Consider the following 14,437-nt stretch of genomic DNA (forward strand, 5'->3'; position numbering starts at 1 on the left):
GGTGGTGTTCCCATCTATCTGCTGCCCTTGTCCTTCTAGATGGTGGCGGCTATGAGATTGGAAGGTGCTGCCTGAGGAGCCTTGGTAAGTTTCTGCAGTGCATCCTGTAGATGGTACACACTGCTACTATTGTTCGTCAGTGGTGGAGGGACTGAATGTTTGTGGAAGGGGTGCCAATCAGGCGGGCTGCCTTGTCCTGGATGGTGTCAAGCTTCTTGAGTGTTGTGGGAGCTGCACTCCACCAGGCAAGTGTGGAGTATTCCATCAAATTCCTGAATTGTGCCTTGTAGGTGGTGGACAGGCTTTGTGGAGTCAGGAGGTGAGTGACTCACCGCAGGGTTCCTATCCTCTGGCCTGCTCTTTTTGCCATATATTTATATGACTAGTCCAGTTCAGTTTCTGGTCAATGGTACCCCCCCAGCATGTTGATAGGGAGTTAACAGGACACCTGCTAGGCCAGGTGAGAAGGATGCCTGCTATGTGTGGGCGGTGACTGGAACCATGGATGGGATGAGGGCATGATCCGCAGAGCAGATGAAGGTGTGTGTGACAGAGTGAGTGGTGGTGTCCCTTGAGCGGGCAGTGAGTGAGATCCCTGTGGATGTGTGATGGGTTTGTGAGTGTGTGAGCTGAGAGTGGTGAGAGGAGTAACTTACTCTGGCAGAACGGAGGAAATCATTCATCGTCTTTTGGCGCTGGGTGGCTGTCCTGTTTTGGAGTGCAGTTGCACTGACCACCACTGCCACCACCTCCCACGTTGGATTGGTGACTTTGTTTACTAGTCTTTGCCCAGAGCGCGGTTAAAGGACTTTGTGGCGGGCCTCCACCACATCCAGTCGTTGCTTGAGAGAGTTGTCGCTAAATCTAGGGGCAGGATGTTTCCTCCCTTTGGCAGTCACCAATTCCCAGCAGCTTCGTATCCCTTGGAGAGTGCTAGTTCTATGCAGGGGCGTCCTTTAAATATGGCTCCTGGATTACTGAAGCTCTGAGGTCACGGTGGGCAGGCAAATCCGAGGCTGCCCCCGCCAGTGATCCACTGTAAAACCTGTGCCTCTGATTTTGTTTTCAAACAATGTTCCACATGATATGGGGTGAAATACCATCATTGGGTCAAACGTTGATTTCCCCGCCTGATATCGGACTTTGCCGATTTCAGGGAAAATCCCGGCCTTCATGTATACTAATACCACATGGCTTAACTTCTCCATCACTTTGCTAAAGTCCATGACCACTTCCATGCCGCAAGGAAGATTGCCTATCTGGTATGAAGTCTGGACAAACCAGAATTTCTTAAATTAAATATTAGAAGGACTAAATGCAATGTTGTTGGCTTCTGCTTCCACTAGAAGCTTCTGCCAACAACTCTGTCCTCTTGCTATTATCTCCATGTTCCCTACCCAGGCTGCTGGTGCAGGCTGAACCACATAGCATTTCACCTCAGTATTTTGTTTGACCCAGATCTGAACATTAAACCATACATTCTTATCTACTAAAATGACAAATTAGTTCCATCTCTACAACATTGCTTACCATGGCCTCATTGCTGCTAAAACCCTACTTGACAGGTTTGTGTTAATTGGCAAGGGAGCCAGCAGTGACATGGGGAGGGACTTTTTTTGCGCAGTAAGTGGTTGGGATATGGAATGTTTTGCCTGAAGGTGGTGGAGGCAGGTTCAATCGAGGCATTCAAGAGGGAATTGGATTATTATATGAAAACGGAGGATGTGCACAGCTATGGAGACGAGGGGGTGTGGCACTAGGTAAATTGCTCCCTCAGAGAGCCAGCACAGACACAATAGGCTGAATGGCCTCTTTCTGTGATGTAATCATTCTATGGGTTCTCCAGTACTCTCTTTACCCAAGCCTCTCCATCTCTTTGCTTCCTTCCTAACCTTTAAAAGCCTTCTCAGAATCCATCACTGTCCAAGCTATTGGCCATCTTTCCTAACCGTCTTGCAAAGGCTTCTTTTGCTTCTTTTACCATGCTGTTGTTTATTTCTGTGGCTCTTTGTATGAGATTTGCACAGCATTAGTCTGTTTTCCTCTGCTCTATATTGGACGGTTTTACATACAAACTAAATGAATGTATGCATCATTAGTACATTTTATCATAATAGGTGTGCAACTACTCTGCTAACTTGCCAATAAAGCCAGAGCAAAAATCCTAATGAGTTGCCCTTCAAAGATATCTATAACCTCTGAACTTATCCGTCTGTGGTAATACCTCTTGTCATTTTTGATCGACCTTGTCAGGATTTAATGTCTGTTTCTATAGAAACTATACAATATACAATCCACTTAAGGTCATAGTTTAAAAAATGATGAAAGATTTAAAACCGAAAGCACAAGATTGCTTAATATTTTTCTCGCCAATTCTCTAGGTAAGACTGGCTGCTCCACAAGTGCATAATTGAAAGGATATTGTACTTCTGTTTGTTGAAACAAAACTCAAAATGATTAAAAGATATATTGCATCTTCGCCAATTATTCAAGTTTCCAGCACTGCTTTTTGCTGATGAAAAATATTTGTAAAAAATCTACACCACAGATTCAAGCAAAAAATATTGAAATGAAAGATTTACACTGTCTTCTTGGTAAAGAATTAAGTCATTCCGTCTTGTTTTGCACAGCCCAGAGTCAGTAGTACAATGTGACTTTGAAGCAACCAGAAGTGTCATGCTTTAGTATCCTATTAATAATTCCATGGTAGCATGAGGTAATAATGACAACTAACATTTACAAATTTTGCTTTAACAGTTGAAGCCAAAAGCTGCTTATGTAATGAACCATAAGAACTGTGATGCTGAATTTTATCCCAAAATTATAGACACACAATGTTAATAGGGCTTTTATATTCAAAAGTAATATGTTAAAGTTGTACAAGAATATGACAATGCTAAAGCAAAAATAATAGATTGCTAAATGATTCAGAAATGTTAGCAAGACTGAATAGGATTTCTTACCTGTGCATTGAGCAAACTAGCTAACCATTCTACATGTGCATCTTCCTTATCACAGCACAAAAACCTGCAGATGAACATATATTTTGCAAATTAGCATTATGGCCTCAATCGCAGTGCCCATGAAGAAATTGTAATCATAAAAGAATTCAGTCCAACGGAATCTATTTGTCCTATTGCACTTGCTATCTGCCTGATGGGCGCTACTTACTCTAATCTCCATTTACCTGTCCTTTCCCTGTAATAAAGCAATATAGGAACAGGACTAGGTCATTCAGCCCCTTGAGCTTATTTTGTCATTCAATTAGAGCATGGCTGATCTGAATCTTAACTGCATTTACTTGCCTTAATTCCATTTCCCTTTATACTCTTGCTTAACAAAAAGCCAACAATGCCAGTTTTGAAATTTTCAATTGACCTAGCCTCAACAGCTTTTTTGAAAGAGAGCTTTCCAGATTTCCACTACTCTTTATGTGAAAAGTGCTTCCTGACATCTAGTCTGGATGGTCTAGCTCTGATTTTAAGGCCATGTCCCCTTGTTCTAGACTTCTCCTTTAGAGAAAATAGTTTTTCAATATTTATCCTATCAAATCCATTAACCATCTTAACCACCTCAGATATGTTATCCCTTAATTTCATATACCTGAAGAAGTGCAAGCTAAGTCTATGTAACCAGCCCTCGTAATTTAATCATTTTAGCTTGATATCATTAAACTAATTCTGTGTCACAGCCACTCCAATGATAATATATCTCATCTGAACTGAACACAGCACTCCAAATACAGTCTAACTAGATCTTTAAACAACTGTTTCATAGCTTTCAACACTCTGTATATTCCTGCTCTCTTGAGATTAGGGCTAAAATTCCATTAGCCGTTTAACTTTTTTAATCTGTCCAGTAGGATTTTTTTTAGTTATTTCTTTACATGGAGCCCTAAACCTCTCTACTTCCTCACAGTTCCTGGCTTTTCACCATTTGGAAAATACTCTGATTTATCTTTCTTAGGTTCAACACTTTTGTCCTCGCATTTCTCCATCTGCCACAGTTTTGCCAACTTACTCTATCTTTCAATATCCCTCTCTGTCATGGCAAAAATCCCAGAAATGGCCGAAATTTCTAAGTCCCGCTCCTTGAACCTGGCTTAATGGGGGTTTGTGCAGGTACAATTCATGGAGGCAGCTGGCGTTTAAATCACCAGCTGCCTCCTCTAAAGTGGGATTTTGAAAGGCCAGGAGTGTGAACCTTAAGTGTGTAGATTAGAAGAAGTAAGAGGAGGTCTCAACTTGGTGAATTCATTTGGGTAGCCTGGGTACTACTTTGGGGAGGTAAGGTACCCCTTTGGATAGGGTCATGGCATACCTTTGGGAGAGGTAAGGCACCCTTTGGGATTGTTAAAAGTGGACATGATTATGCATTTTTGATGCAGAAACTCATTGGAACTATCCAGCTGTCAAAGAACTGTCCAGCTGTCAAGGAACTGTTGAAGAGCTGTCCAGTTGTCAGAGCTGTCAAAGCTGTCAAGGAACTATCCAAGGATACTAGCTGAGCGGCATGGTGGGGGGGTAAAGGCATAGGGTGCTGGGCATGGGTTGGCATGACTTGGCACTAAATTGGCCTGGGGTATGGGGGAAAAGGGGCATGGGTTAGCATAGGGGATGTAAGGGGCCATGGGTTTGCATAGCAGGTGTGAGGGGCCATGGGGGGTGGCTGGAGGTCATGGGTTGGCATAGGTTGGCATTGGGGTGTGAGGTGGGGTGGTGGGCTGTGAGGTGGGGTGAGGGCTGGAGGAACGATTTTTGTTTCATTGTTATTTTTGTTTATTTAAATGGAGTGCCAGAGCACAGAGGCAGGCCTTGCGCCCAGCCTGTCTCCATACCCAGCAGCCTCCACACAAATTCTGAGGCCACCCCTGCACCACCGCCAACTAAAAATCTGACCTACAGGTGGCCATTTTTAAAGGTTAGGTTCACTGAGCTGGGAAATCTCCCAACTCGGCGAACTCGACCCGGGGATGAAAATCTTGGCCTTACTGTTAGCGGTAAACCTGGGTGTACACGCTTCTACTCATTCATTCTTTTATTCACTAAGTAATTTATAAAACAGCGAACAACAGAGGTCCCAGTACAGTTCACTGGGGACACCACTAGCCAATTCCTTTCAACTTAAGGACATAACTGTTATCTCTAGTCTCCGTCTTGTACCTCTGAAACAATTCCCTACCCTTGTCAAAAGGTTGCTTCCAATTCCATGCGCTTCCATTTTCCCTCAGTCTCTTGCATGGAGGTTTAGTAAATTCAACTAGGTTAGTTAGACAGGGCTTACTCTATCACAAATGTCAGATTCTAGCAACTTCCCGAAAACTGATATTTGATATATAGATATATAATTTCCATAGAACCATAGAAAATTTACAGCACAGCAGGAGGATATTCGGCCCATTTTGTCCATGCCAGCCCGAGGAAACTCAGCTGCCCTTTCTAATCCTACTTTCCTGCACCCAGCCCATAGACCTGCAGCTTACAGCACTTAAGGTGCAGATCCAGGTACTTTTTAAAAGAGTTTAGAGTTTCTGCCTCAACCACCAATTTGGGCAGTGAATTCCAGACACCCACTACCCTCTGTGTAAAAAAGTTCTTCCTCATGCCCCCCTACACCTTCTGCCACTTATCTTGAATTTATGTCCGCTGGTTCTAGAATTCTCCACCAAGGGAAACAATTTTATCCTGTCCACTCTAACTATTCCCCTCATAATTTTGTACACCTCAATCAAGTCACCTCTCAGCCTTCTTTGTTCTAAGGAAAATAACCCCAACCTATTCAATCTCTCCTCGTAGCTACACTTTTCTAACCCTGGCAACATTCTTGTAAACCTTCTCTGCACTCTCTCCAGAGCTATTACGTCCTTCCTGTAATGTGGTGACGAGAACTGCTCACAATACTCCATTCGTAGCCTTACCAGTGTTTTATACAATTCCAACATTATATCCTTACTCTAATATTCTACACCTCTGCCAATGAAGGAGAGCATTCCATATGCCTTCTTTACAACCTATTTACCTGAACTACTGCCTTCATGGACCTGTGTACTTGTACGCCAAGATCTCTCACTTCATCTACCTCTCTTAGTATATTCTCATTTATTGTGTAATCCCTGTAACTGTTTGACCTCCCTAAATGTAGGACCTCCCACTTCTCTATGTTAAAATCCATCTGCCACTTTTACTGCCCACTCCACCAACCCATCTATATCATTTTGGAGATTATGGCTATCCACTACTCAGCCAATCTTTATGTTATCTACAAACTTCCCAATCGTGTATGTCACATTCGCGCCCAAATCATTAATATATAACACAAACAACAAGGGTCCCACACTGAGCCCTGTAGAACACCACTTGAGACAACATTCTACTTGCAAGGCCATCCATCGACCGTTACCCTTTGTTTCCTGTTACAAAGCCAACCTTTTATCCAGTTTGCCACATTACTCTGAATCCCATGGGCTTTTACTTTCCTGACCAATCTGCCATGTGGGACCTTGTCAAATGCCTTGCTAAAATCCATGTACACAACATCCACTGCACTACTTTCATCACCCGTTCCTGTCACTTGCTCAAAGAATTCAATCAAATTTGTGAGGCAAGACCTTCCTTTAACAAATCCATGCTGACCATCCCTGACTAGTCCATGCCTTTCCACATGACAGTTAATCCTATCTCTCAGGATTGCTTCTACTAATGTGCTCACCACTGATGTAAGACTAACTGGCCTATAATTGTTTGGCATTTCCTCTGATCCCCTTTTAAACAATGGAACGTTTGCATTTCTACAGTCCTCCGGCACCTCCCCTGTATCTAGTGAAGATTGGAAAATCATCCTCAGAGCATCTGCTATCTCCTCCCTGACTTCCTTCAGCAGCCTCAGAAACAATCCATCTGGCTCTGGTGACTTATCAACTTTCAAGGATTTCAACCCTTCGAATGCTTCCTCTCTCTTTATGACTATCTCGTCCAATATCTCACAGTGTTCCTCCTGGACTACTATATCTACTTCCTCCCTATCCTTTGTAAACATGGAGACAAAATATTCACTCAAAGCCCTTCCCACAGCCTCTGCATCTACACACAAGTTTCCATCTTCATCTCCAATAGGTCCCACTTTTTCCTTAACTAACCTTTTAGCATTAATGTATTGGTGAAACATCTTTGGGTTATCTTTAATTTTACATACTAATCTTTTTTCATGCCCTCTCTTTGATTTCCTTATTTCCTTTTTTATTTCGTCCCTGCACTTCCTATATTTGTCTTGGCTATCTGCAGTGCTTAGTTCTTTGTGCCTATCATATGCTTTCTTTTTCTGTTTGATCTTCCCCTGTATTCCTCTAGACAACCAGGGGGGGTCTAGATTTGGCAGTACCACTCTTATTTTTATATGGGACATGTCCACTTTGTACAATTAGGATCTCGCTTTTTAGTGCTTCCCACTGGTTTTCCACTGTTTTATCCTCCAGCAGTGCTGACCAGTCCACCTCCGCCAAGTCCCTTCTCATCTCTGCAAAATTAGCCTTCCCTCAGTTCAAGACTTTACTCCTGCCTTATCTCTGTCCTTTTCTATGGTAAAGCTAAATCTAACTGAATTATAGCCATTGTCCCCGATATGGTCGCCAACTGTCACTTCACCCACTTGCCCTTCTTTGTTCCCCAAGACTAGGCCTAGAGTTGCATCTCCTCTCGTTGGGTTTGTCACTAATTGGTTGAAAAATTTTTCCTGGACACACTGCATGAATTTTTCTCCCTCAGTGCCCCGTATACTGTTTCAAACCCAGTTGATATGAGGATAGTTGAAGTTTCCTACTATTATTGCCCTCTTGCTCTTACAAGCAGACATTTGCCTACATATTTGTTCTTCTATCTCCCTTTCACTAGTTGGGGGTCTGTAGTATACTCCCAGTAGTGTGACTGCCCCTTTTTTATTACTAAGCTCAATCCATAAAGCCTCGTTTGTTGACCCATTTAGTATATTATCCCTTCTCACAACTGGAAATGATTCTCTAACCATTAGTTCTACCCCCCTTCCTTTTTTATCTCCTTCTCTATTGTGTTTGAAGTCTCTATAACCAGGGATATTAAGCTGCCAGTTTTGACCCTCCTTTAGCCAGGTCTCCATTATAGCAATGACATCTTGCTGCCATGTGTCTACCTGTGCCCTTAACTCATCTACCTTGTTTGTAATACTCCTTGCATTGAAGAATAAACAGTTTAACCCCATCAATTTCCCTTGCTGGACACTTTGTAAATTTTGCTTCTCCTGTAACTCCATGTATATCACAACGTCCCTAGCTAATGTTCTACCTCCATTTTTCTGATCTGAATCTGACCTATCTGATCCTACTCCTGGGATTCCATCCCCCTGCCACTCTAGTTTAAATACTGCCCTACAGAACTAGCAAAAGCCCCCACAAGGATACTGGTCCCAGCTCTGCCTGGTTGTAGCCCATCCGGTTTGTACAGTCCCACCTTCCCCAGAACCGGTCCCAGTGCCTCAAGAATCTGAATCCCTCCCGGCTACACCATCTCTCCAGCCACGTGCTCATTTGGTCTATCCTCTTATTCCTGCTCTCACTAGCACATGGAACTGGGAGTAATCCTGAGATTACTACATTTGAGGTCCTGCATTTTAATTTATCTCCTAACTTCCTGTACTGAGTTTGCAGGTCCTCATCCCTTAGTTTACCTATGTCATTGGTACCAATGTGTACCACGAGCACTGGCTGCTTACCTTCCCTCCCCAGAATGTCCTGCAGCCGCTCCGTGACATCCCGGACCCTGGCACCAGGGAGGCAACATACCATCTTTGATTCACGTTTGCGGCCATAGAAGCGTCTATCTGTGCCCCTAACTATTAAATCCCCTATCACCATAGCCCTGCCACTTGTTTTCCTCCCACCCCTCTGAGCAGCAGAGCCACCCATGGTGCCGTTAACTTGGTTTTGCTGCTTTCGCCTGAGGGACCATCCCCCCAACAGTATCCAAAGTGGTATATCTGTTAGAGAGGTGGATGACCACAGGGCACTCCTGCACTACCCTCCTGAGTCTTTTACTGTTTCTGATGGTCAACCATTCCCTTTCTGCCTGTGTAATCTTCACCTGCTGTGTGACCACCTCATTAAACGTGCTATCCACGACTTGCTCAGCATCATGGATGCTCCACAATGAGTCCACCTGCAGCTCCAGCTCCGAAATCCGTTTAGATAGAAGCTGCATTTGGACACACCTTCCGCACACATGGTCATCAGGGACGCTGGAAGCATTCCTCATTTCCCACATCCTGCAGGAGGAGCATATCATGGGTCTGAGTTTTCCTGCCATGACGTCTCTCTCGATTAAGCTAGTTACTCCCTTATGTTAGCTAGGAAACCTGTTTCTTGACTAATTATACTTGTACAATACTCTATACTTTTTTTAAGCTCCTACCTCAGTATTAAACAATGACTTACTTTAATAGTTTCCTGGTTTCCTGGAAATAAATTTCCTGGTTTATCTTTCTAACTCTTCCTTAATAATAGTGTAACACAAGCAGTTTTCCAATGCAAGGGGACAATTCCAGAACCAAGGGAATTTTGAAAGATCATGGACAAAATTTTTACCTCGGCAGGTGGGTGTGCGCCTGACCCACTTGAGTGTAAAATGATGTGTGTTGATGTTGGGCGTGCGCCCTTTCGTCAGCGCGTAGTCGCGCAATATGTCGGTCGGCGGGCGTGCACAGGAATTGAGAGCACACCCGCCAACAATTAAAAGCTGTTAAGGCAATTAAAATCTTAATTACCATAACACCATAAGATGTAGAAGCAGAAGTAGGCCATTCGGCACATTGAGTCTGCTCTGCCATTCAATAGCTCATGGCTGATCTGATAATCCTCATGTCCATTTTCCTGCCTTTTCCCCATAAGCATTGATTCCCTTATTGATTAAAAATCTGGCTATCTCAGCCTTGAATATACTTAACGACCCAGCCTCTACAGCCCTCTGAAGTAAAGAATTCCACAGATTGACTACCCTCTGAGAGAAGAATTTCCTCCTCATCTCTGTATTAAATGGGCGACCCCTTACTCTGAGAATATGCCCTCTGGTCCTAGACTCTCCCACAAGGGGCAACAGCCTCTCAACATCTAACCTGCCAAGCCCCCTACAAATCTTATGTGTTTCAATCAGGTTGCCTCTCATTCTTCTAAACTCCAATGAGTACAGGCCCAACCTAATCAACATCTCCTCATAAGAATATCCCTCCATACCCAGGATCAACCTAGTAAACCCCTCTATTTAGTTTAAAGCCCTCTCTACAGTCCTTCTTATTCAATTCGTCAGGACACTGGTCCCAGCACGGTTCAAGTGAAGCCCATCCCACCGGAACAGTTCCTTTCGACCCCAGTACTGGTGCCCATACCCCATAAACTGAAACCCATTCCTCCCACACCAATCTCTGAGCCATGCATTTAACTCCTTGACTTTATTTACCACATGCCAGTTTGCCCATGGCTCAGGTAGCAATCCTGAGATTATTATCTTGGAGGTTCTGCTTTTCAATTTAGCACCTAACTGTTCAAATTATTTCAGCAGAATCTCCTTTCTAGTCCTATCAATGTCATTGGTACCAACATGGACGACAACAACTGGATCCCTCCCCTCCCACTCCAAGTTCCTCTCCAGCCCTGAGGAGACGTCCTTAACCCTGGCACTGGGCAGGCAACACAGCCTTCGGGACTCATGCTCACGGCTGCAGAGAACAGTATCTATCCCACTAATTATGTATACTGTCCCCTACCACTACTATGCTCCCATTTCCTCCCCCCACTTGAATGGGTCTCTGCACCACGGTGCTGTGGTCAGTTAGCTCATCCTGCCTGCAGTCCCCGCTCTCATCCATACAGTTTGCAAGAACATTGTAACTGTTGGACAGGTTCAGAAGCCAAGGCTACGTCCTCAGTCCCACACCTGCAGTCACACTCTCCTGTCCCTAGTCACAGACCAAATTTGAATTACCCAACTGAGGGGTGTGACCACCTCCTGGAGCAAAGTCCAGGTAACTTTCCCCCTCCCTGATGTAGCGCAATGTCTGCAGCTCAGACTCCAGCTCCTTAACTCGGATCCGAAGTTCCTCGAGTGCAAACGCTTGGTACAGATGTGTTTGCTGTGGATCAGCTTGGTATCCAGCAGCTCCCAAATGATGCAGCAGCAATGCATCACCCACCCTGCCATTAACTTACATATCTTGCTGCCTGTTCAACCTTACGGTTGGTGAGCAGGCGAAAAGGCCAAGTGGCCTTTGCTTTTTTTAGGAAACCTCATCCACAGGTAGGATGAGGTTTCCAAAAGCAAATAAAAATAAAATAAAAATTATGAATTGAATTAATAACTTGTCCCTGCTCATCTGACAGAGTCACACGAGGGGACATGTTTCCAACAGTTAATGGGCATTTATTTATTTTTCTGAGAACTCTTCATCTCCCTGAGGCAGCTCTGTGCCTCAGAGAGATTTGCAAGTATGCACTCTCGCGCATTCATGAAGTTTGCGCTTGCACACCCCCCCCACTCTGCACAGAAAGCGCTGAGTGCTGCTGCTCGTGTTTCATGATGCCAGGCCTTAATTGGCCCGCCAGCATGAAATCGGAGTCTGGTCCAGATTGTGGGCTGTGGTCGGCTTCCCGACCACCCCCGCTGAGCCCGCCCGACAAGGGCTAAATTCTGCTCCATGATTAAAGCACCTAAACTTTCCTCACCTACTTGCTTTAATACTCTGGGGTGGAAACCATCAGATCCTAGAGATATGTCCATTGTCAATCTCATTTTTTTTTACCATTATCACTTTTTTCCCTTGCACTAAATCTAGATAGTTCTTCCCTTGATTTATGTTTAGGTTTCCTTGTATCTCTGGTATTTTATCCTCTACACTACTGTGTCAACTGATACAATGCAATTATTTAGCAAGCCTACCATTTCCTTCCTTTCAATGCCTTCAATAGTTTTCTTCAACATTTATTTGGTTCTCACCAAAATGCTGGGATTGACTGGGCTTCAATGCCTACTTGTGCAAACCATCTTAAAAACTGCATGAAAATAGCTATCCTCTCCTTTTATGCTTAATACAGATCTTATGTTTATATCCTCTTGCTACTGATTTCCTGACATTATAATAAATATATTTCTCACAACTTTTGTGCACAATAAAAAGCACAATTTCCTAATGGGTGATTTTTTTTTAACAATCTGGCACAGCTTTCTCAAATTTCAGTTTATATTGAAAAGTCTTCCATTTATCATAATATAATTGATGTCATAACCAAAAAGTTTAACAATCCTATTGATGAAATGACTTGCTTGGCCTGTTGAACTAATGATAATTGAATTCCTTTGCACTGTCCTCATCCCTCTCCCTTTCAACTTTATTCAACCTTTTCGTATCAGTTGCCCCTTGCAAACTGAATATGGAAAGAGCATCTCACATGACGCACCCTATATTCTTTGTCATACCATTATTTTACTTTGTGCTCAACAATATGACTTCAAATATAACACATTAAAACAGATTTGGACAGGATCTAATTTCAAAACTTACCACTGTTGTTTTTCTGAATAAAGTGTAAAGCCGAAGCTGTGTAATAGAGAAAGGGACATATTAACAGACAGTTTTTGCTCATTCTTTAGAAGGTAATGAATAGAGAAAAGATTTTATCATGACTCAACATTAGTGGAGGCAAAAATGCAATAAACAAGGGAAGAACTGAGGATCTTAAGGGTACCATTTACAAGTAAGTGTGGCACAGGCACAGGAAGTCATCTTCCAATCAGTTTGAAAGGAATGAAAAACTTTAAAGTGCAAATCAGCAGATAGAGTATATAAAATTAATTAAAGATCCTGCAGACCAAAATTTCTTGTTATTTGTTGTATCTACCAGGCTAATGGTTATTTAAGTGATTATCAGAGGCTCACTTAAGTTGGATTGATTGCACATTCTATTATTACCAAATAACCTAGCTCAGTTAATAGCCACTTTTACCTGAATGATTGATAATATTATAATCCATTTCAGTACCACATATAAAACGATTTTCGGATTAATCCCCTTGAAAGTCTAAAAAAGTTGGTTGGAGCCAGTTTATCCCGTTAATAATCAGGAACAAGTATTAATTCAGCTTCATAAATGGAGACATTAAGAGTTAGTACTGATAGTATGAGTGATTTTCTATACTTAGAACTGTTATTAAAAGGGAGGTGATTAGAGAAAGCAGCTTTTTAAAAACAGAATCAGTGAATGCAGATGAGACATACCATGGCTGAAATAAAGCCAAACATCAGCAAAATCTTACATCGATATAGCACCTTGAAAAATGCCCAGTGGTACCTTTTTTAGAAGCAAAACCAGACAAAAATGGATGTTAGGACAAACAAAAATATATTGGGAGGTAAGATCAAAAGCTTGGGGTTTTAAAAAAAAATCTTAAAGGACGGGAGAGAGGCGAAAAGGTGGAGGCATTGAGGGAAGAAATTCCAGAGAATAGGGCTTAGGCAGATAAAGGGACAGTCATTCATGGTTAGGTAAAGGGAGGTGGGGATTCACAAAAAAGCTCAATGGGACTGGGCTAAAAGAGTTTACAAAGATAGGGAGTGATGAGGCAATGACAGCACTTAAACATGAAGATAGGAATTTTAAAATTGAGATGTTAAGGAGGAACCAATGTAGGTCAACAACAGCAGGGCTGATAGACCAGCAAAATGTATTGTGCAATAGGATCCAAGTGGCAGAATTGGATGGACTGAGGTTTATGGTGGGAAACTGTCCACGAGAGCACTGAAGGTATCAAAAGCACGCATGATGGTTTCAACGGCGGATGGGCAGAACCAGACGCTAGGGTGGGCAAAATCAGAGGCGGAAACAGGCAGCTTTTATGATGAAGAATAACACAGTCAGAAGTTCAACTTTAGCTCAAACAGGATGCTGAGATTGCAAACGACTTGGTTCAGCCTGAGTTAATGGTCGGGAAGGGGGATGGAATTAGTGTTGAGAGCATGGCATCCATGGCAAGGGTTGAAGATAATAAATACCTAACATCAATTGGGCTTTAATAATATTTTTTCCCAGTAGAGACGCTATCAAATGGTATTCATGTCACTGGGCTGGATTTTATCCTGGGCTTTGGACCCCGAGGTTGGGGCCAGAAGGGGTCCTGAGACCATACTTGCTAGAAGCTGCACCAGCTCAGCAATTTTCCCAGGGGTAGCCTCTTAATTGGCTGCCTTTGAGCTCACCGACCTTAGGTAGGATGTAGGTGCTGCCGACTTAGAGGGCCAGCATCTCTGAAGCCTCAGCAGCTTACTGACAGTGCCAGGTCAGGGGTTATATTGAGAGAGGGGTAAGCAAAAAATTTAAAGTCAGAGAGGCCAAGCGGAGGTAGCAGACAAAATGCTAATGGGCTGGGAA

At 43.1% G+C, this 14,437-nt stretch overlaps 1 protein-coding gene across 9 annotated transcripts in view; it reads right to left on the reverse strand.

Moving 5' to 3' along the window:
* Nucleotides 1-14,437, reverse strand: part of arap2 (ArfGAP with RhoGAP domain, ankyrin repeat and PH domain 2) — a 461,240-nt gene that overhangs the window by 38,383 nt on the left and 408,420 nt on the right. For all 9 annotated transcript variants that reach the window (XM_041205604.1, XM_041205793.1, XM_041205626.1 and 6 more), the window contains 2 exons: nucleotides 12,574-12,609; nucleotides 2,964-3,027 (listed from right to left, as the gene is read on the reverse strand). In XM_041205604.1, the coding sequence (XP_041061538.1) occupies nucleotides 2,964-3,027; nucleotides 12,574-12,609 (100 nt within the window). The remainder of the gene's footprint in view (nucleotides 1-2,963; nucleotides 3,028-12,573; nucleotides 12,610-14,437) is intronic.

This window comes from Carcharodon carcharias, chromosome 1 (genome assembly GCF_017639515.1).
Source record: "Carcharodon carcharias isolate sCarCar2 chromosome 1, sCarCar2.pri, whole genome shotgun sequence".
Lineage (NCBI taxonomy): Eukaryota > Metazoa > Chordata > Chondrichthyes > Lamniformes > Lamnidae > Carcharodon > Carcharodon carcharias.